Source organism: Nerophis lumbriciformis, linkage group LG11 (genome assembly GCF_033978685.3).
Source record: "Nerophis lumbriciformis linkage group LG11, RoL_Nlum_v2.1, whole genome shotgun sequence".
NCBI lineage: Eukaryota > Metazoa > Chordata > Actinopteri > Syngnathiformes > Syngnathidae > Nerophis > Nerophis lumbriciformis.
In genome coordinates this window covers 13,253,328-13,277,221 of record NC_084558.2, presented here as the reverse complement: position 1 = coordinate 13,277,221, position 23,894 = coordinate 13,253,328, and the positions used below count along the sequence as shown (strand labels likewise).

At 42.7% G+C, this 23,894-nt stretch overlaps 1 protein-coding gene across 1 annotated transcript in view; it reads right to left on the bottom strand.

The window, feature by feature from the left end:
- snx29 (sorting nexin 29) overlaps window positions 1–23,894 on the bottom strand; it is a 376,077-nt gene that overhangs the window by 139,484 nt on the left and 212,699 nt on the right. Inside the window, exon 17 of the mRNA XM_061967306.1 lies at window positions 4,863–4,918. Within this exon, the coding sequence (XP_061823290.1) occupies window positions 4,863–4,918 (56 nt within the window). The remainder of the gene's footprint in view (window positions 1–4,862; window positions 4,919–23,894) is intronic.

The window sequence follows — 23,894 nt, the reverse complement described above, 5'->3', positions numbered from 1 at the left end:
CTTCTCCCAACACCAAATAATTCATTCATAAAATATTCATTATATTTGACAAAAAAGAAACAAATGACATGACTTGTGTCTAATATAATTCATTGTGAATTAATTTGTTATTAATTACAGCGGAACCCGCTTAAGTTGACCACTTTTGTTGATTTTATGAAATATATGTTACTTTATTATTATGGCTGCGGTCTAGTTACACAGCAAGAACAGGTGCACAAATTGACTTGCTGTTAAAGAGGAAACGCACTTTTTGGGGAATTTTGCCTATCGTTCACAATCATTATGAAAGACATGATGACGGATGGATTTTTTTTTTTTATGCATTCTAAATATTAAATAAACGTAAATAAAAGTCTGCCTACAGTTAAGCCAATGGGAGCTCCACTATTGCCTTCATAAAATCTGATAAATATCCATTCAAAAAGCGCCAACAATACTCAATTGACATTTTGTGACATGTATATTAACCAAATATTAGTGATATTGTTATTATAAGCACTAACGCATAGAGGCAAACTATTTATAGCGGCGACGTGATCACTTCTGTGTGTCCCTATGTTTACATCATCAAGTGGTCTGCTGTTTCCTCGCTTCCTTGTTCCCTGTAAGTTTATTGTACATCATAAATCATGCATCTCACCTGGACATGAGACATCTGAGTAGGTAATCCAACAAGCATGTACATTTTTCCAGCCAATTTAGAATCTGGAACTGGCGAGAACAACACGAAAAGCGTTTGTTCCCCCCCACCCCACTCAGTTTCTTCGTGAGGATTACAGTCATTCTTCCTTTAATTTGGGAAAATATGAACATCCCAGCAACTGGCATTCTAAAGAGAGCAGACCTTGCACAGTAAGTGATGTTTTATTATGTTTGTTGGCTCTCATAAAGTCTGCAGTGAGTAATAATCAGTGATGAAGAAAAGAATCAAATGTCTTAATGTGTTTTTGAAATAATGCGTCGCCTATGCTTAAAATGATCAAAATATGTAAATTTTCAATGTTATCATAAATATGCCTATTACTACATTACATATATACTTACATCACGTATATAAAACCTCAATGGAGGTGTTTGGATGTTGTTTTAGGGGCTCTATAGGCAGAATTGAACGGTTCCCATAGGTTCCATTGTAAGCAGACTTTTGATTGAATGTATTTAATATTTAGAATGCAATACAAAAAAATCCATCCTTCGTCATGTCTTTCATAATGATTGTGAACGGACGGCAAAATTCCAACAATTGGAGTTCCGCTTTCAGTGCTAAGTGAGCTTAAAAATAAAATCATAGTAGTACCAACCTGGATTCTGCCACAGTAAGTAATAAACAGCACATTTATTTTTCTAAATTAACAAGATTTGTGCATGTATGTATTATAGCGAAGACACAAAACCAAAAACTGCAGCTGTTAATAAGAGTATAAACAATCATACAAAAAGAGAAAAATCTAACTAGAAAGAAAATGAAGAAAAACTTCGGCAAACACATTGCCGTAGGTTCAACTCTAATTATGTTTTACCTTTCCCATATCCTGAATTTATTGGCGTTACTATTTAGTCATTATAAGTGATACTCTAATGTGACCACAAACATGTTGCTATTTCCAAACCAGCAATCAGATTAAAGTAACTTAGCCAAGTCACTGTACGTTACTATTTTGGGCATTTTCCTTAACAAAAAGATGGATTTGCTTTCTTCTTTCGTCTCGGGTAGTGATGTTGATGTAAAATATACTGAACAGCAAGCAAAACAAACAATTGAGGAATTAGAGAAATTGGCATTTTCCAGCTGGAAATAGAGCCATTATACTGTATACAGATAATATTAAGGTTGGACAATGTGCCAGCAAGAACATGTAACTAATAAAGTAACTTGTAGTCTAACTCAGTTAATTTTAAATTACTTTGTCAGTAAAGTAACTAAGTTACTTTTTGAAGGTGTAATCAGTAATCAGATTACTTTTTCAAAGTAACTGTGGCAACAGTACAGTACTGATTATGAAACCGTACAAATCTGTACAGAAACCTGAACAATGTGCTCAGCATCCTTAATAGCAAAGAAATATCTTTTTTTACTACTTTATTTACATGAAATACATCAATTCACAAGACTGATCATTTAAAAGTCTACTTAGGCAGCAGAAAAAAAATCTACATTTAATAAATGGCGCACACACGAGCATCATTTATTGCAATCACATAAGAGTGAAAGTGGTTGAAAATATGGCGATAATACTCACAGATTTTTTATTTTTTTAAATCTACCCCTTGTTCATGTTTATATTCTTGTTCCCTTTTACTCTTGGGTAAGCTATTTTTTATACAAAACATTAATAAAACACTCATATCTCAGAAAAAAACGACACAGCAGAAGCTCCATCGTAAAAATTGCAAGTCAAGGATGTGACGTAGTCTTCGTGCTTCTGTACAGTAGACCGATCGCGTCTTCCGGTACCGATCGTGTGGTGAGTTTTTTACTTCTGCATTCTTAACTCACGCATTAATATCATATAATAATTGCATTTTTCATATTTCAGCAAACTCTTCTTTCATTGATGATAATAAGCATTCCATAAAAGCTATTGACTAATACAGTCGTTCCTTTCCACATAGGACTTTAAATATTGCGGCATCACCACATTGCAGATTTTTGGGGAATATTTTTATATTTTTTAAAAGCATATTCTACAAATTGTTGGTCCTTGTTTAAGCATTTTAAGCAAAAGAATGATAAAATAAACTAAAAATATAAATACTACAGTCATGGCCAGTGAGTCAGGCAGCATTGCTATATTGAATTAAACGAGTGTAAAGGTGACTAAATTGTGTTATTTCATGTCTAAAGGGTTCTCAGAATGTTGAAAAACATATTTAAAAGGTCTTAAACATGTTTTTTATGATTTAGCTATACAAATATTTAATTTATGATTAATCATTCCTACGTCGCAGAAATTCAATTATTGGGGTCATGTCCGGAGGATGATTTAAGACAGATACCATGACCATGAACACCCCCGAACTGTGAACCATCACTGTAGACACTTTTCACCTTTGATCACTAAAGACACTTTAACTGCTGCTGTGACCGAAGGTCACCTCCATATTTATACTGTTGACTGTCAATCCGAATGTGCAATAATGTTTTGTTACTTGCTGTGCCTTGTATATACATTTTTATTTTTATTTTTTATTTTTAGCTAAGTACCGTGTGACTTGTTGAAGGGTGGACTAGCAAAGTAAGATTTTCATTGTACGGCAAACTGTCTAACTGTGCATATGACAATAAACAATCTTGAATCTTGTATCACCCTTCCGTATTATTTTGTAATACAAATTGGTAATATGGGAACATATTTGAACACAAAAAGAGAACAAACTTTCAGTAATTGCTGAGATAAGCAGAAGCAATAAATAAGCTTTGCTTCTCTCTACTACTTCCAGACATGTTTGTGGGTACACATGCAATGTTCTTTAAATGTAATTTGAATGTAACACGGTCCAAATAAACTAAATGGTGACTATTACCATTACCAGTTAAAAAAAAAGAGTGTATAGACCAGTGGTTCTTAACCTGGGTTCGATCGAACCCTAGAAGTTCAGTGAGTTGGCCTCAGGGGTTCGGTGGAGCCTCCGCCGCGGAGGTCAAGCCACACCTTACTCATCGTGTACATAAAAACTTCTCCCTAACAGCATATTATGGATACGGCAACAGCAGAAGTCGAACTGATTTGCAGGTGTGTAATTTGTTGTGAGTTTATGTTCTTTGAACAAGGTGATTTTCATGCATGGTTCATTTTGTGCACCAGTAAAAAAATCATATAACTTTGTCTTGATTTTGAAAAAAACTAACATTTTATTTTTCACTAAAGAAGGGTTCGGTGAATGCGCATATGAAACTGGTGGGGTTCGGTACCTCCAACAAGGTTAAGAACCACTGGTATAGACATTTATTTGACGTTCGCAAGGTTGTTTTGAAAATGTTGCACAAACTAAGTGCTCTGTTAAAGCTGGGGTACTTGAATCTTGTGTCACCAAGCAGAATTCCAACTGTAAATCCCGCCCCTCACTCTGCGCACCTCATTGATAGTCCCTCCCAGTCTCCTCCTCTCTGGAAGTGCACAAGAGCTGTACGTGCACACGCATAAGTTGTTGACAGTCTGAAGTTGCATCGAAGGATCCCCTAGTTTGTATTTTCTTGCTTACTATAGATAACACATGTTGCCACGCAAAAAGATACACACAAAATATAGGACAAATTAAAATTAGATTACCTGTCTAGAAGGAAAACAGCCACTTGCGTGTCCAAGGTTAGTACAAGACGAGCCCGCAATGCACTCCATCTTGAATACGCCGAACCAATATTTATTCGAGTTTTGCCTCTCCTTTGTTTTTTTTTAGACATACAGCGTCATTCTTTTCTTCCTCTGATTTCCTCTTTTAGGTTTTTTTTATCAGTATATACTGTAAAGGCAAGCGGAGGTATCTTTCCAGGTGGGTGTACGGCAGCCATGCTTTACTGAAAACAAGTTTGCACCGTGCACACGCTTCACTATATATCGTGTCAGCCAATGAGGAGGCTCCTTAATGGGCTTTGCTCAACCCTCCTTTCTCTGAATCCTACGATTGGATCTGGAAGGGTTGACCACCACGAAGACAAATTATTTTGTCTTCCGGGGTTTTATTTACTAAAATACTTTTTAAAAGGCACAGACAGAACGCAGACATACAATTTTTCAGAAATGATTACTGCTACAATATACTGTATGATGTATACTGTATATATTTTTTTAGGTAAAGAATATAACTTAGGTATCTCAGCTTTAATATAACTGTATAGACCAGAAGTAAGGAATTCTTACGTTTCAAAATCAGAGAGGCTGGGGTCGTCTGACGTCTGGCTTAAATCGCCTGGAACCTGAGTATATAAAAACAGACAAAAAGTAAATGAATGATTATGCATTTCCATGGGTTGTGAGGTTCATACATGCACCTGTGACCAGCTGGAATCAATGTTTACTCACTGCAATCAACATCTAGAACATCTATGTTATGAGTGAACTGTGTGAGCTATTGTTGTTATCCTAATCTGACGACCCCCAATTGTGAATGTGCGTGTGCGTGCGTTAGGGTTGGAATGGTTCGGATCTCGTCACAGTTTTGTGGTCATAGTTTTAGGTTTAGTTTGGTGTACATTGTTCTTCTTTTTAATACCATATATTCCAATAATCTACCATTATCATTTATTAGTTGTGGTTCTTTCAAAAACATCTTGTAAAATATAACTTTAAATGGCTCCTAAATGTGCGTTCAAACAATGGAGGTTTGGCAATTTGCAGTGCGCCGCCAAAGACCGTGTTAATACCGAACAAAAAACGGTGTCATCCTTCACTCATGCTCCATGCGATTCAAGAACTCCTTCATTCCACACTCCATCCAGCTGTATAATCACTCGCCATACAGCAATAGATGACATCAGCCTATTACCTGACACCTGACATGTTAGCTACTTCTCTTTGTTTATAATGTTTATAATGTCTATTTTCTATTTCCTGCTGCATCTACTCTCTATTTTATGCTGCTGCTGTCACATATACTGTATATACTGTAATATTGAACATGTGTTGTATATATTGTATATATGTTATAGACATCCATCCATCCATCCATTTTCTACCGCTTATTCCCTTTGGGGTCGCGGGGGGCGCTGGAGCCTATCTCAGCTACAATCGGGCGGAAGGCGGGGTACACCCTGGACAAGTCGCCACCTCATCGCAGGGCCAACACAGATAGACATAATATAATATATCTGTATATATATTATTCTGTACACATATGTATATATTCGTATATATGTTAGATTTTTTTATCGCTATATTAGTCTATTTATACCTGCATTGTCCTTTCCATCCTTACACTTTCCATCATTGTAACTGAGCTACTGTGTTGAACAATTTCCCTTGTGGATCATTAAAGTTTGTCTAAGTCAAAGTCATAAACCCCGAGAACCGTGGGGTCTCATCGGTTCGAATTGAGCGGTGTTAAAACACCTTTCTCCGTGTATCGAACGTCAGCCTCTGTTTTTGCACCACAAAATCGCTTTCCGCCCGAATGCAGCTGGGATAGGCTCTAGCACCCCAAAAGGGACAAGCGGTGGAAAATGGATGGATGGAAAATGTGTTCAATTTTCCTGCTTGAAATTCACAATGTTAACACGGTAACTACACGGGGATGGCAGAGTTAAACACAAAAGCATCAGAGAGCTACATGGAGGCACGTCGGTTGGTGCGGAGCAGAAGGTGGAGGACTCCACCGTCCTTTTGGGGAGATACTTGGTACTAATGCGCCAATCTGCATCGGCGCCATGTTAAAAAACTTGTTGGAGAAGACTTTCCGCCATCATTGAGACACGGTTGATGGCGGTTTTGAATACAGCATGGACCACCATCCAAACCGGCAACATGTGAATGGCCCTTAAAGGTCTGACTGTAAAATTAATTGTACAATTTTTATACCCACATAATCTATCACTAACATAAAGTGGAGCACAAACTTGACCAGCATTAGAGTTTCCTCTGTATAAATAAAAATAAAAATGTATCCATCCATCCATTTTCTACCGCTTGTCCCTTTCGGGGTCACGGGGGGTGCTGGAGCCTATCCAAGCTGCATTCGGGCGGAAGGCGGGGTACACCCTGGACAAGTCGCCAACTCATCGCAGGGCCAACACAGATAGACAGACAACATTCACACTCACATTCACACACTAGGACCAATTTAGTGTTGCCAATCAACCTATACCCAGGTGCATGTTTTTGGAGGTGGGAACCCACGCAGTCACGGGGAGAACATGCAAACTCCACACAAGCCCAGGATCAAACCCAGGACCTTTGTATTGTGAGGCAGAAGCACTAACCCCTGTACCACCGTGCTGCCCCAACAAAAGTGTATGTTAATCCTTATTTACTGGTGCAATACATCATTGGACAATTTTGAGTAGGATTTCAAGTCAAGGCATAATAGTTTTTTAACATAATTTGACCAATGGGTGCTTCAAGTACAAAGTGCTTATATAAAATACTTTATGTAAAAAACCTTTGTTTTGTTAGTGCAGTCAGACCGGATGTTATTGTGAAGGCTGGAAGTGCGCTGCTGTTCTTAAGGGCGCTTGATGGCTGCTCTGTTTTTGAGTGGAAACAACTTGAGGATGAGTTACGGCTCCTCTCCTGTCTGTACATTGAGATTGCATCTGTAGTCTCGTCCATAACAACACAAGTAAATGAGATGGATTGTCCTGACTAGCATTGGCTTCCTAGTCTATTTGCAGATTTAGCCAGTGTTTTAAGTGGCCTTTGAGTGTCTTGGGATTAATGAGCGGTCCTGGACCCATAATTACACGTTCTTTCTCCTTATGATGGCGGAATTTCAAACAGAGGTATGTCATCTCATGATTCTTCGCGTTTAAAGGGGAACATTATCACAATTTCAGTATGGTTAAAAGTGTGGCTTATTATATTTTTCGAAGTTTTTTTCAAAATTTTACCCATCACGCAATATCCCTAAAAAAAGCTTCAAAGTGCCTGATTTTAACCACCCGTCCATTTTCCTGTGACGTCACACAGTGATGCCAACACAAACAAACATGGCGGAAAGAACAGCAAGCTATACCGACATTAGCTCGGATTCAGACTCGGATTTCAGCGGCTTAAGCGATTCAACAGATTACGCATGGATTGAAACGAATGGTTGTAGTGTGGAGGCAGGTAGCGAAAACGAAATTGAAGAAGAAACTGAAGCTATTGAGCCATATCGGTTTGAACCGTATGTGTGATGCCTTCACAATGTGGAATATATATGTTTTTTTTGTCAATCACTTTTTATTGACAGAGGTTATAGCCGTTTTCCATCCATGTAGTGTAAAGCCAGAAATGAAGAGTGGAACTAATGTGTAGTGAAGTAGTTGCCCGTAGGTCCCTTTTTAGGTGTGGGTATTTCCTCCCCCTCCCCTCAGAGGAAACTTGGGAAGCTTCAAGGATTGTTCGTGTCTTCACTCTTCTTAAACATTGCCTGTGTTTTCCAGGTCAGTAATGTTGTGAAATATATCAAATGTAAACGTTTGATGATTAAACACCTTATAATTCAAATGTAATATGATTCAGCGACAGAGATTGATGTTTTAGTGCCTTTAGACTTTAATACCACCGTGTGTTAGCATCTAGCTAGCTCTTCTTTGCGTGTGGGTCAGTTGAGAGCAGTTAACCCTTTTTATGCCAACTGAAGAGCACTGCAGTGTGTATATATAGTTCTGTGTTGTAAAGAAATACTCTTCTATCTTTATCTCACACAAGGTCATATTATTATCTGTGTAAATATGTTATTGTTGTTTCTTATATTTGTAAATAGATAATGAACTGAGTGATGTGGATACATTTTGTTTGACTCCAAGTGTACTTCCCAAGGACATTTCATGTCTAAATGATACTTCCCCATTTGTGAAAGAGTTTATTACTCAAGATGTTTCTGTAACAACAATATATAGATATGTGAATATACAGAAGTATATACCATTATAATAGCTATTGTGCTATGAAGAAGATATGTTTTGAGAATGTGATATTGAATTTAGAGAATAATAATTATATTGTCTTTGTGGATTATAGGAAATATATATAATGTGTAATAAAGAGAGGAAACTTGGGAAGCTTCAAGGATTGTTCGTGTCTTCACTCCTTAAACATTGCCTGTGTTTTCCAGGGGTTAGACTATGAACACAACCTTTTGTCTACTGAACTCACACACCTGTGAGACCTGTAACAAATAGTGGGGGCTCGTCCGGGATCTCTCGTCCACTTAAGCGGAGGAGCTGATCCAGAGATATCAGAACCGTAAAACCAGGGTGACTGCAGCCTACAAGGGAGCCAGCAGGTGTCCACAGTGAGCAGGATTCCAGCGTCACAGAGGGAGCCGTGCTGTTTAACCAGGGGCCACCAGCCATCCCGCGAGCACATCTAATTCAACAAGATCACGTTGTAAAACTACTTAACTCTCTACCATGACAGGCGCACGTAAGGAAATGGTGTGGAGTATCAAAAAGAACTTGTTTCGGCTCTCAAGTGCCGATCTTCACCAAGTAGCAAGGAGCATTGCAGCCGATGAACAAGACTTTGCCAAGACAAATGTAAGCGATGATGAGGGTGCCATGGACTTTATCATCACCCATCTTCAGTCCCCCGCCTTACTAGAACTGGAAGATGAAGGTATGGGCAATTTGTTGATGCTGAATGATTTAATCTGTCAGATGATTTCCTGTGTTGCTGCTGATTTACCTGTAAATGTAGACAGTGATGTTGTACATGTTTCGCCTAGCTCCACCCCACTCACTGTAACTACAGGCACTACATTACCATCATCATACCAACATTCCCACAACACAGTCACAAAGCTATATGCTAATAATGCTACTAACATAAGCTGTGACACAACTGCAAAGTCAGTAGGAGAACTTAGAAGAGTGTATGACGAGTTAGGTGAAAGGCTTAGACAGTATGAGGCTGAAGGTATTGCTCAACCCAGTACACCCAACCTTGTAAGACCACAGCAGATGACCGAGAGGTTAGTTCCCTTTAACGACCTCACCTATTTTCAACGCAGAGAATTTAAAGTACATGGTGGACAAATTGCAGATCATACATCAGACATTAGCTACAACAATGTTTGCAAACAAATTAATGAAGGGGTTAAAGAGGGTTTTACAGGGCCAGAAGTAGTCAGAGGGGTTTTAAGGGTTGTTAAACCAGGCACTTTTCGAGACATGCTTGTAAACAAAGATGAAATTAGCATCCCTGAACTCAAGGGTTTCCTAAGGTCCCACCTAGGTGAAAAAGCAACCACCGAAATGTTCCAGGAGCTAATGTGTGCTCGACAAACTGAACATGAGTCACCCCGACAGTTCCTTTATCGCATGATTGGGCTAAAACAAAAATTGTTATTTCAGTCAAGGCAGGCTGGCACAGACGTTTCTTATGACCCAAAGACAATCCAGGAAGTGTTCCTCCACACAATTTACCAGGGGTTTGGAGCCAAATATACTGACCTTCGGCAGAGACTGAGGCCCATCATTTCTAACCATCAAATAAGCGATGAAGAAATCCTCAGCCATGTCATGAAAATCATTAATGATGAAAATGAACACCTTCGTAGACTTGGTCAAACAACCCGTCAGAAAACAATAAACGCTAACAGTGCCAAAGTGGATACAGAGGGCCATTGTTATGAACAAGGTAGAGATGCAACTGTAAATAGCACAAACACACAGACACTGGAGCAACTCAGTAACCAAGTCGCCAACCTGACACAACTGGTGACAACACTGATGGAACGGCAAGCGGTTAGCACCCATACCCCCGCACTGCCAAATCGACCACAAGCCCCGTCTAATTTTCTCTCACAACCTCCAGTCAATCGACAGCCCCAACAACCCCCAGCTCAAAATCCAAGTCAAAGCAAGATAAGGACAGCTTTCTGCTCTAAATGCACTGAACAGAATGTGCCCGAGTGTAACCACTGTTTCACGTGTGGACAAGCTGGACACAGAGCAGTGGGGTGTTTGAAGCGGATTAAGTTTCAGTTAAACGAAATGCGGTCTCTGTCGAGGGACAGCCAGAGTCCAATGCACAACTCAAGTCCCCACGAATAAGCTTAGCCACTGAACTCGTAACACAAAGAACTAAACGTGACAGAGGCAAAACTTAAATGGTTTCAGGCCAGCGTACCCCAATTTCCATAGCACCTTTGGTTGGTAATAAAAGTCTGTTGGATTGCCTAATAAGTGGCTATCCCGTAAGTGTCCTATTTGATTCAGGCTCCCAGGTGAGCATAATTGATCGTGATTGGGCAGACACACACATTCCTAACTATGCAGTAAGGCCACTTAAGGAACTTATTGAGGAGAACCTGGATGTTTATGCGGTAAATGGACAAGCAATCCCCTATGATGGGTGGGTTGAATTTACTGTTAATCTGGCAGGCAATGATAATCCAAATTTAACCATACAAGTCCCATTTCTAGTCAGCCAGTTGTCGCTATCTCAGCCACTTGTAGGTGCAAATGTGATTGAGGCAATCATCAAAAGATCGGAGTCATCTGGGGATGCATCCGCCAGGGTTACCAGCCTCCTATGTCGCGCATTTAAGATGGAAGCAGATGAAATAAAAGCCATGGTAAACATTATCCAGGTTCCCCATGGAGCAAACTGCGACCCAGTCACAGTGAGGGTAGGAAAAGATAACATCATCATCCCAGCTGGAAAAACTGTACATGTGTGGTGTAGAATACCGCAAAACTTCAACACCTCAGACCCACTAGTCCTGTATGAACCCATGGAGGAAAACACGGCTTTAAGACAGTTCAGTGTAGGAGAGGGTGTTTTAGAGATCTACAACTGTCAACGACCTTACATAAAAATACCTGTTGCCAACCATTCAAAACATGACATTATTTTGCCAAAGAGAACTGCCATGGGCACTATACAGCACATTGACAAAATTTTAGAGACAGATACACCAGACACCCAGCAGACTGCACAAACAAATGTAAAATATAGTGCAGTTGAGGTAAGGACAGTCTCTTCAAACAACCCTGTTGAACATTGGTTGCCCCCTGTGAACAAAGTACTTTGTGAGGAGTCAGGTGCATTTTCCCGTACTAGTGATGACATCGGTTGCATCCCATCCCTTCAAATGGAGGTCATAGTCAAAGATGACATTCCAGTTCAAAAGTCCTATGCATCAATCCCAAAACCCCTTTACAAAGAAGTAAAAGAGTACCTTCAAGAGCTTTTAGTGAAGGGATGGATTGTTAAGTCCCGGTCTCCTTATGCAGCCCCAGTCATATGTGTAAGAAAAAAAGATGGCACCTTACGGCTATGCATAGACTATAGGCTTCTGAATAATAAAACTGTACCTGACAGACACCCCTTGCCCAGGATCCAGGACCTCACTGACTCCCTGGGAGGTTACAACTGGTTCTCAATTCTCGATCAAGGAAAAGCTTACCATCAGGGCTTCATTGCCGAGGGGTCAAGATATCTGACGGCATTCACAACTCCTTGGGGTCTGTACGAATGGGTCAGGATCCCATTTGGACTATCAAATGCCCCAGCTGCATTCCAAAGGAGCATGGAGGAGATGCTCAGCATCCTCCGAGACGAATGCTGCATCCCCTACCTCGACGATGTGCTGTGTTATGCCAAATCATTTGATGAGCACTTGGAGGTGCTGCGCAAAGTCCTCCAAGCTTTACAACGACATGGAGTGAAGTTAAAACCTGAGAAGTGTGAGTTATTTCACAAAGAGGTCCGGTATGTCGGTCGGCTAGTTTCAGCTGAAGGTGTGAGAGTTGATCCCAAAGACCTAGAAGCTGTCCAGGCACTGGCACAAAAGACACCACAGACAGTTGGAGATGTCAGGCAATTAATGGGATTTTTGAGTTACTATCGGACATATGTGCAGGATTTCTCAAGAATAGCAAAACCTTTGTATGACCTGCTCCAGGTGAGGATGGACACCCAACAGCCTCATGCGTCACATGGAAAGAACAAGAGTGCTCAGCAGTCATCTCGAACCCCAGTGAACTGGTGTGAGAAACATCAAAGAGTTCTGGAAAGCCTAATTGACATGCTCACCAAACCCCCAGTACTGGCCTACCCCGATTTTGACAGCCCTTTTATTCTCCACACAGATGCTTCCCAGAAAGGCTTAGGAGCAGTTCTCTATCAGAATCAAAATGGAAAGATGAGGATCATTGGATATGGTTCACGTACATTGACACCAGCAGAGCAGAATTACCATCTACATAGTGGGAAGCTTGAGTTTTTAGCCCTGAAGTGGGCAGTATGTGATAAATTTAGGGATTATCTGTTTTATGCACCCCACTTCACGGTCTACACAGACAACAATCCCTTGACATATGTGCTTAGCACTGCCAAACTCAATGCTGTGGGTTACCGTTGGGTGGGTCAGCTCGCGGATTTCAATTTTGATATAAAATATAGACCCGGCAGAAGTAACATCGATGCAGACACTTTGTCTCGCTGCCCCTTGGATATTGGATCCTTAATAGATGAGTGTTCCGAAGAACTATCTCAAGAAGCGGTAGGGGCAATATGAGAAGGGAGTCGACGAGGCCAACAAGGGGATGTAGCCTGGGTGGCAGCTCTTAACTTTATATCTGAGGACCAACCCCAAACGGAACCTCTGCCACAGATAAGTCATGACGAGTTGGTCAGAGAACAAAGGAAAGATGCAGCAGTTGGAAAAGTTATGGAACTTAAAGAGAAAGACATGACACTCACACAGGTGGACAAACTTAAAACTGACATAAACATCAAAAAACTGTTACGAGAATGGAATAGACTAGTTATAGAGGATGACCTTCTTTATAGGAAGACTAAAGAAAGAAGACAACTAGTAATTCCCGCCACCTATAAGCAGACAGTTCTTGTCCACCTTCACAACCACATGGGCCATATAGGTGTCGAAAAGGTGCTAAACTTAGCAAGAGCCAGATTCTACTGGCCTTTCATGAAAAGGGATATTGAAGAGTATGTAGCTAAAAAGTGCCCCTGTATCAAGCAGAAAAAACCCACATTGCACGAAAGAGCACCCATGAGTAACGTTACATCAAACTCACCTTTGGAGCTCGTGTGTATTGACTTTCTGCATTTAGAAGCTAGCCGTGGAGGGTTTGAGTACATTTTGGTTGTTATAGACCATTTCACTCGTTTTGCACAGGCCTATCCCACCCGTAACAAAGCTGGCAAGACAGCAGCCGATCGACTGTTCAATGACTTTATCCCTATGTTTGGGTACCCCACCAAACTCCACCATGATCAAGGCCGGGAATTCGAAAACGAATTGTTCAGAAGACTCAGGCAACTGTCTGGTATTGGGCACTCAAGGACTTCCCCCTACCACCCACAGTCCAACCCAGCTGAAAGGCTAAACCGTACACTGTTGCAAATGTTAAAGACCCTTGGAGAAAAGGAGAAGGAACAGTGGAAGGACCATTTACCCCATGTCATACATGCATACAACTGCACAAAACATGAGGCTACAGGCTTTTCCCCCTATTACTTGTTGTATGGCAGACACCCCCGTCTCCCAGTTGACCTTCTCTTTGGGCTCATGAATGATGAAGGAGTTGACAGTCCAAAAGGATATGTTGAGAAATGGGCTAGAAAGATGAGTGAGGCATACCGGATTGCTAACTCAAACAGCCAACAATCAAGCGCAAAGGGAAAGGAACATTATGATAAGAGATGCCGAGGAGTGACTCTTCAAGTCGGAGACAGAGTCCTTGTCCGCAATCTGAGTCAAAGAGGCGGACCTGGTAAACTGAGACCTTACTGGGAACAGAAAATCTATGTGGTAAAAGAACAAGTTGGGGACAACCCTGTCTACAAAGTGATCCCAGAATCTGGAGGCTGCTACACCCGCACACTACATAGAAACTTGTTATTACAAGTTAATGACTTGCCAGTTGAGACCCCTCAAAGCTTACCTGATAAAACAGCCCAATCGCAGAAGAAACTTAAAAGAAGCCAAACACACACACAGAACATTGAACAGGCACAAAGGTCAGACAGTGGTTCAGATGATGACAGTGATGAGGCTCAAAATCCTTGTCAATATTGGCTCCGGGTCCCTACAGTACACCAGAACAGAAAGAGCAAATTCCACGACCACCTTATAACACGGGAGACCCCATATCCGCCAGAGCTTACAAGGGCAGCTGAGCCAGGACAAGAACCTCATCCTGCCCGTGACAGGGACATAAGAAACTCTGTTGACAGACAAGAGATATTGCATGTGAGTGGACCTGACCAAGGGCTAGAACCCATGCCTTTGAATGTGCAAGATGCAAATCAGGACCAAGAAGTAAATGTAATACGAGACAGCCCTAGACCACTGAGACAATCAACTCGAGAGCGAAGACCAGGCTATGTGTTCACGTATCCCTCTCTTGGCCAACCCACCTATCAGTTACGCCCTACCATTAGCGCAGTTGAAACATATCCAACACAGAACACTCAAATGCAACACATTCCAGCTTATCCTTATCCATTCCACCATGCGATTATAAACCCATATATGTACTTACCTGCCACACACTCTGCTACCTGTTATTGACAATTAAAACACTCACAGTTGTACACATCTGTTGGAAACAATTCATGAATGTTGTGATATTTGAGTTGATAAAAATGAATTGTTCCAATGAAAAAAAAAAAAAAAATGTATTAGATTGTGCAAGATGAGTTTATGATTCTGTTATTCTTAAGTGTCAGGAGCCACTTTTGTTTGTTGGGAAGTGTGTGATGCCTTCACAATGTGGAATATATATGTTTTTTTTGTCAATCACTTTTTATTGACAGAGGTTATAGCCGTTTTCCATCCATGTAGTGTAAAGCCAGAAATGAAGAGTGGAACTAATGTGTAGTGAAGTAGTTGCCCGTAGGTCCCTTTTTAGGTGTGGGTATTTCCTCCCCCTCCCCTCAGAGGAAACTTGGGAAGCTTCAAGGATTGTTCGTGTCTTCACTCTTCTTAAACATTGCCTGTGTTTTCCAGGTCAGTAATGTTGTGAAATATATCAAATGTAAACGTTTGATGATTAAACACCTTATAATTCAAATGTAATATGATTCAGCGACAGAGATTGATGTTTTAGTGCCTTTAGACTTTAATACCACCGTGTGTTAGCATCTAGCTAGCTCTTCTTTGCGTGTGGGTCAGTTGAGAGCAGTTAACCCTTTTTATGCCAACTGAAGAGCACTGCAGTGTGTATATATAGTTCTGTGTTGTAAAGAAATACTCTTCTATCTTTATCTCACACAAGGTCATATTATTATCTGTGTAAATATGTTATTGTTGTTTCTTATATTTGTAAATAGATAATGAACTGAGTGATGTGGATACATTTTGTTTGACTCCAAGTGTACTTCCCAAGGACATTTCATGTCTAAATGATACTTCCCCATTTGTGAAAGAGTTTATTACTCAAGATGTTTCTGTAACAACAATATATAGAAATGTGAATATACAGAAGTATATACCATTATAATAGCTATTGTGCTATGAAGAAGATATGTTTTGAGAATGTGATATTGAATTTAAAGAATAATAATTATATTGTCATTGTGGATTATAGGAAATATATATAATGTGTAATAAAGAGAGGAAACTTGGGAAGCTTCAAGGATTGTTCGTGTCTTCACTCCTTAAACATTGCCTGTGTTTTCCAGGGGTTAGACTATGAACACAACCTTTTGTCTACTGAACTCACACACCTGTGAGACCTGTAACATATGCAAGCGAAACCGACGAAAACGACACGACAGCCAGCGACACGGGAGAAAGCGAGGACGAATTCGGCGATCGCCTTCTAACCAACGATTGGTATGTGTTTGTTTGGCATTAAAGGAAACTAACAACTATGAACTAGGTTTACAGCATATGAAATACATTTGGCAACAACATGCACTTTGAGATTGCGGAAAGCCCAATTTTCATCAATTAATATATTCTGTAGACATACCCTCATGTCAGCAGGCCAGGGAAGCTAGGGTCGATATTCTTCTCTTGATCATCTTCGGGACGGTGTGAGCCAAGACATCCAGGGGGTTTAGCTCGCTCATCTGCGGGAACAAACTGCCGCCATTGCTTGCCGTGCTACCGAGGTCCTTTGTCCCTGAATTGCTCACACACTCCAGCAGATTCAATGGGGGTCTGGCGGCAGATTTCTTTGACTTTATCGTTGGAAATGCATCTGCTTTGAGTGTCGCAGGATATCCACACATTCTTGCCATCTGTGTCGTAGCATAGCTTTCGTCGGTAAAGTGTGCGGAACAAACGTCCAATTTCTTGCCACTTTCGCTTCTTTGGGCCACTGGTGCAACTTGAATCCGTCCCTGTTCGTGTTGTTACACCCTTCGACAACACACCGACGAGGCATGATGTCTCCAAGGTACGGAAAACAGTCGAAAAAACGGAAAATAACAGAGCTGATTTGACTCGGTGTTTGAGAAAATGGCGGATTGCTTCCTTTTTTTCTTTTTTTTTTTTTTTTATCCAAGATGGCGGCGCGCACAGACGCAGCGGATTACGGCTCTCCATTTCAGTGCTCTTTCTTCCTTCTTTTCCTCTTGTTTTTTTTCCTTTTGTGCACCACCTGTACTGCAAACACCCGGTACACCCGCCAGTCACTCTTGGATATCGGGAACTCGCACCAGATATCTGTTTCGAGCGACTTTCACCACGAGCACAACATCCCAGATGACATAGCGAGAGCACAGGGCTCTCCGTGGTTTGTTGTCGGGTCTGGGAGACGGCGCAGACGGAGGAGGGAGAGGAAGCAGAAGCGTGGCCGCAGGTCCGGCGTCTTGCTCAGGCTTAGGAAACAACCCCACAAGCCACCTCTACCGAGCCTGTTCCTCTCTAATGCCAGATCCCTCGTACAGAAGATGGACGACCTGGAGTTACAACTTGCTGGAAACCGCTATGTTCGGGACTGTTGTGCTATGATTATCACCGAAACCTGGCTTCACCCAGAAATACCCGATGCTAGCATGCAGCTAGCCGGCCGCACTCTGCTCCGCCGGGACAGAACTAAGGACTCCGGTAAGAGCAGAGGAGGGGGGCTCTGTATCTACGTGCATGAAAACTGGTGCAACAACTGGACAATCACTGAACAGCACTGTTGCCCGGACGTGGAGTACATGTCTGTTAGATGTCAGCCTTTTTTTCTCCCGAGAGAGCTGTCTGTTGTTATCATCACAGCTGTGTATATTCCACCGGACGCCAAAGTAAACACAGCGCTCTCTCTTCTGCTGAACACCGTCAACGAACAGCAGCGGGCCCACCCCGACGGTGTTCATATCATAGCAGGGGATTTTAATAAGGCCAATCTGAAGACTGTACTCCCTAAGTTCTACCAGCACGTGAAGTGTTCTACAAGGGGCAAGAACACCCTGGACCACGTGTATACCAACATAAAGCACGCGTACAGAGCTACACCCCTCCCCCAGCTTGGACAGTCCGACCATCTTTCTCTCCTACCTACACCCCCATCAGACGCCAGGCCAGGCCCATCACAAAGACTGTTATGACCTGGCCTGACGATGCACTCCCCAAACTTCAGGACTGCTTCCAACACACAGACTGGGACCTCTTCCAACAACAGGAGCTGGAGACAGCCACAGGAACGGTGCTGGACTACATAAAGTTCTGCATCGGGAATGTGACTGTGGAAAAAACCATCCGGGTTTACCCCAACAAGAAACCCTGGATGACCAGCCAGGTCCGCACACTCCTCAGGGCCCGCGACGCAGCCTTCAGGTCAGGGGACAGGGCACAGTACAGTGTTGCTAGAGCCGACCTGAAGAGAGGGATTAAAAAAGCAAAGGCGGACCACAGGAGGTGCATAGAGTCCCATCTGTCCAGCAAAAAACTCACGGGAGGTGTGGCGGGGCATTCATGACATCACAAACTTCAGAGGCTGCAATATGACAACTGCGGATCAGAGTGCGACACTGGCAGAGGAGCTTAACTGTTTATTTGCCCGTTTCGAAACCCCCCAGCGACACTCATCTGCTCCAGCCCTGCCCCCGCCCCCACCGGGCTCCGGCACCACTCCACTCACTGTACAGGAGCACAGTGTCAGACGAGTGCTCCTGGCTGTGAACCCCAGGAAGGCTACCGGACCAGACGGAGTACCTGGAAAGGTGCTCAGGACGTGCGCCCACCAGCTCGCTCCCCCCCTCACCAGGATCTTCAACCTCTCCCTGGCTCAGGCAGTCATCCCATCCTGCCTGAAGTCATCTACAATAATCCCGGTGCCGAAGAAGTCTCCCATCACCAGCCTGAATGATTACCGACCAGTGGCCCTCACTCCGGTAATCATGAAGTGCTTCGAGCGACTTGTTCTCCAGCACATCAAGGACCATATCCCTCCAGACTTCGACCCCCACCAGTTCGCATACCGGGCGAACAGGTCCACAGAGGACGCCATCGCTGTTGCTCTCCACTCTGCTCTGAACCACCTGGAGCAGCAGCAGAGCTACGTCCGGATGCTCTCTGTGGATTATAGCTCTGCCTTCAATACAATAATCCCGGACAGACTCTGCAATAAACTGGACACTCTTGGCCTCCCCCCTCTCACAAACGCCTGGATAAGGGACTTCCTAACGGACCAACCCCAGAATGTGAGACTTGGCCCGCACCTCTCATGCTCCCGCACGCTGAGCATCGGCTCCCCACAGGGCTGTGTGCTGAGCCCCCTCCTCTACTGCCTCTACACCCATGACTGCAGTCCGGCCCACAATGACAACCTTACCGTCAAGTTCGCCGACAATACCACAGTGGTCGGGCTCATCTCCAGGGGTGACGAGGCTGTCTACAGGGAAGAGGTCCTGAAGCTGATGGCCTGGTCTTCGGAGAACAACCTCGCTCTCAACACCAGCAAGACCAGAGAGATCATCGTCGACTTCAGGAGGAGCAGCACCGACCCTGCCCCCCTCTACATCAATGGCGAGCGTGTAGAGAGGGTCCACACCTTCAGGTACCTTGGAGTCCACATCTCTAATGACTTTTCCTGGACAGTCAACACCACATCAATCATCAAGAAGGCTCAGCAGCGGCTACACTTCCTTAGAGTCCTCGGGAAGTACAACCTGAAGCCTGACCTGCTGCTGACCTTCTACCGCTCGTCCATCGAGAGCCTGCTGACCTACTGTATTACAGTATGGTACAGCAGCTGCACTGCAGCAGACAGGGAGAGGCTGCAAAGAGTGGTCAAGACGGCTCAGAAGATCATCGGCCGCCCTCTCCCCTCTCTGACGGACATCTACACCTCCCGCTGCCTCAACAGAGCCAGTGCCATCATCAAGGACAGCACCCACCCTGGCTCTGACCTGTTCCACCTGCTGCCCTCTGGGAAGCGCTACAGGTGCATTAAAACCAAAACAAACAGGCTAAAGAACAGCTTCTTCCCCAGGGCCATAACCATCCTGAACGGACTGCCCCATTGTCCCTCATAACTGCCTTCTCTTCGGTGCAATAACCCATTCCACCAACCACCCTGTTTTTGTTTTGTTTTTTCATGTATATATATTTATTTCACACCATATTCATTGCACTTCTATATTTTTTATATTTTTATATATTTGCACACTGTTTTTCTAGCATGCACACATCGCACTGTATGGAATGGCCTCAATCTCGTTACCTTGCGTAATGACAATAAAGCTGATTCTGATTCTGATTCTGATAATGTGACGTCACGTTGTGAGGTCATCGCTCCGAGAGCGAATATTAGAAAGGCGTTTAATTCGCCAAAATTCACCCATTTAGAGTTCGGAAATCGGTTAAAAAAATATATGGTCTTTTTTCTGCAACATCAAGGTATATATTGACGCTTACATAGGTCTGGTGATAATGTTCCCCTTTAACAGGATTACAGGATTCTATTTTTATTGGCCAATTCGGTTATGGGGGGGATCATAGAGCCCTACTTGACCTCACGAAGCACATGGATATGATCACAACTACACGTACATTCTCCAAACTGATTATTAACACAAAGTGAAATTATATGATCCGAGCAAAACACGTGCGCCGAATCTTGTCAGGTCAACCGATTTATTTCATAAACTGTTCTATCCCTAGTGTGTGTCTGATATGCGTCAGTCTTTTTAGTGCCCCATGTCCCTTGAGGAACCACATGACCAATTCCAGATGTTTGCAGTCGGCATGATTGCGTGCGAAAAAGAGTGTGTGATTTTTACGCCATCCGTGCCACCCAGAGCTGGCTTATCGTGCTTGAAAACCTGTGGGGAAGGACAACACTGTCGCCACGGTGGTGACCTCAGCATCCTTCAGCTTTGATCACACTCTCCAAGGGGCGCACACAAAAATACCAGATTGTAAAGTGGCGGGATATGCGTTGAGGTATAAAGGCTGAGTTAAACTGACCAAGATTTGGAGAGAAGCTCTTTGAAGCTGTCGAGTAATAAGGACGCAAAAACACGCACGCAAAGTGAGCAGTCCAGCAAGTGCAGGCTGAATTGAGGGATAAGACATCCGATCTTCACCTTCCTGAGACCCTCTTCTATAACAGCACACCAGCTCACGCCAGAGACGGTGTGTTTGTTTGTGCATGTCAGTGTCAGTGTGTGAGGTGCAGTCAGATGTGTGTGCTATGTGTTGCTTGGTGCACTATCCTTCTATAGAAAAAGTGCAATTTCGAGACAAAATCATACTGGCAACACTTCAAAACTGCGTGATTTTAACCAGTAAAATCTCATTGCAGTATGTCCGGGTTAGTTTTTGCCTCATCCCTCACTTCAGAATCAGAATCAGAATCAGTTTTATTGTCATTACGCAAGGTAACGAGATTGAGGCCATTCCATACAGTGCGATGTGTGCATGCTAGAAAAAAAATGAATATATACATGAAAAAAAAAAAAAAAAAAACAGGGTGGTTGGTGGAATGGGTTATTGCACCGAAGAGAAGGCAGTTATGAGGGACAATGGGGCAGTCCGTTCAGGATGGTTATGGCCCTGGGGAAGAAGCTGTTCTTTAGCCTGTTTGTTTTGGTTTTAATGCACCTGTAGCGCTTCCCAGAGGGCAGCAGGTGGAACAGGTCAGAGCCAGGGTGGGTGCTGTCCTTGATGATGGCACTGGCTCTGTTGAGGCAGCGGGAGGTGTAGATGTCCGTCAGAGAGGGGAGAGGGCGGCCGATGATCTTCTGAGCCGTCTTGACCACTCTTTGCAGCCTCTCCCTGTCTGCTGCAGTGCAGCTGCCGTACCATACCGTAATACAGTGTGAGTGAAGAATGTGTGAAGAATGCACTACCGGCCTGATAAGTCTGAAAGAAAAAGAGATGATGCAGTATTATCTGCTCACAGATGCTACCTGGTGGTTGTTTGAGCACACTGCAGCTGGTCCGGGATGAATTCACACGCAGGATTCCCACACGAATGAGGCAAAAACTAACCCAGACCTATTTTAATTTTATTTTTTTATATTTGAACAGCAAACAAGTAAGACATTATAAGATGGTGTAACTTTGTAAGTTTTTTTTATTATGTGTTTATTAGTAGTAGGTTATCTTTTTTATTTCTGATATTTTCAATGTATACTATGATGTAATAATAATGATTTAATGTTTTTGTGTTTGGGAGTTTTATTATGAGATGTTAAATAATAGGTAGGTATTCTTCCAGGAATGTCAAAAAACAAGTATATTCCTGACATAAATGATTTAAAAAAATACTACTACTACTACTACTACTGCTAATAATAATACTGATAATAATACTAAAAATAATAACATGGGTAATTAGTGGTAGTGTTAGTTAGAGTGTTTGGTTAAAAACAAACTCGTTAGATTTGACTACAATTATAATTGACCTAATTAAGACATTCGTACCACTGTCAATCGTGAGATTGACAGGCGGATCCGTGCGGTGTCTTCAATAATGCGGACGCTGTATCGATCCGTTGTGGTGAAGAAGGAGCTGAGCCAGAAGGCAAAGCTCTCAATTTACCGGTCAAACTACGTTCCCATCCTCACCTATGGTCATGAGCTTTGGGTCATGACCGAAAGGACAAGATCACGGGTACAAGCGGCCGAAATGAGTTTCCTCTGCCGAGTGGCAGGGCTCTCCCTTAGAGATAGGGTGAGAAGCTCGGTCATTCGGGGGGAGCCCAAAGTAAAGTCACTGCTCCTCCACATCGAGAGGAGCCAGATGAGGTGGTTCGGGCATTTGGTCAGGATGACACCCGAACGCCTCCATAGGGAGGTGTTTAGGGCACGGCCGATTGGTAGGAGGCCACAGGGAAGACCCAGGACACGTTGGGAAGACTATGTTGGCCTAGGAACGCCTCGGGATCCCCTGGGAGGAGCTGGACAAAGTGGCTGGAGAGAGGGAAGTCTGGGCTTCTCTGCTTAGGCTGCTTCCCCCGTGACCCGACCTCGGATAAGCAGAAGAAAATGGATGGATGGATGGTACCCCTGTCAATTACCATTTGATCAGGTTTTAATTTGTTCATTATCTTACATCTTTCTTTTTTTAATTAGAGTGTACTGTAGAAATAAATTCTGAATCTGTATGGAACATTACCTGCTTTTAAATTTTAAGCCTGTCTCCATGCAGGAGTTCACATGTGTAACGCTAAAACCTTGTCGAGGTCCACACTCCTATAGTTAGCATTTGTTTCTCGTCACTGGTCAACTGGGAGAAATCAAAGGGTTTCACAGCGGGGCATTCCATTTTGAACACACAGTCCAGTTATCACATATATTCTTTTTCCTTGTCCAATAAACTGCAAAGGAATAGTTTAAATTTAAGGTAGCCCCTCTAATGATGACATCTGTGGCAATTATTTAATAGTTCTGGACTAGAGGTCTGAATTTCATATTGTGTAGTATGTGTTTTGGTAGCCTCTTCATTCTTCATTTGTGCAGAATTTGAAGGAATTATCAAATATGTCTGCCAGATGCATTGATGGGAGGTTGTAGCAATAGAACCTAAGAAGGGGTCAGCCTGAATACATTTTCAAATGATGGGAATATGAGAAAAGTAAGAACCCCTCAAATTGTCAAAATGCACCAGTCAATTTGACTGGTGACGGACAGAGCCAGCGTAGTGTAATTTGCAGCGATCATTTTAATGATTTTGACTTTGAAAAAAAAAGGTTGTGGTTGTAGTTTGAATGGAAAACAATTTAAAAGACTCAAGTGATACTGTATTTGCTCATACTGGAGAAAATTAGGCTGACATTGAACGATTGTTCTGTGGAGTTTCAGGAAGTATGGGGTGGTCTCCTAAAATA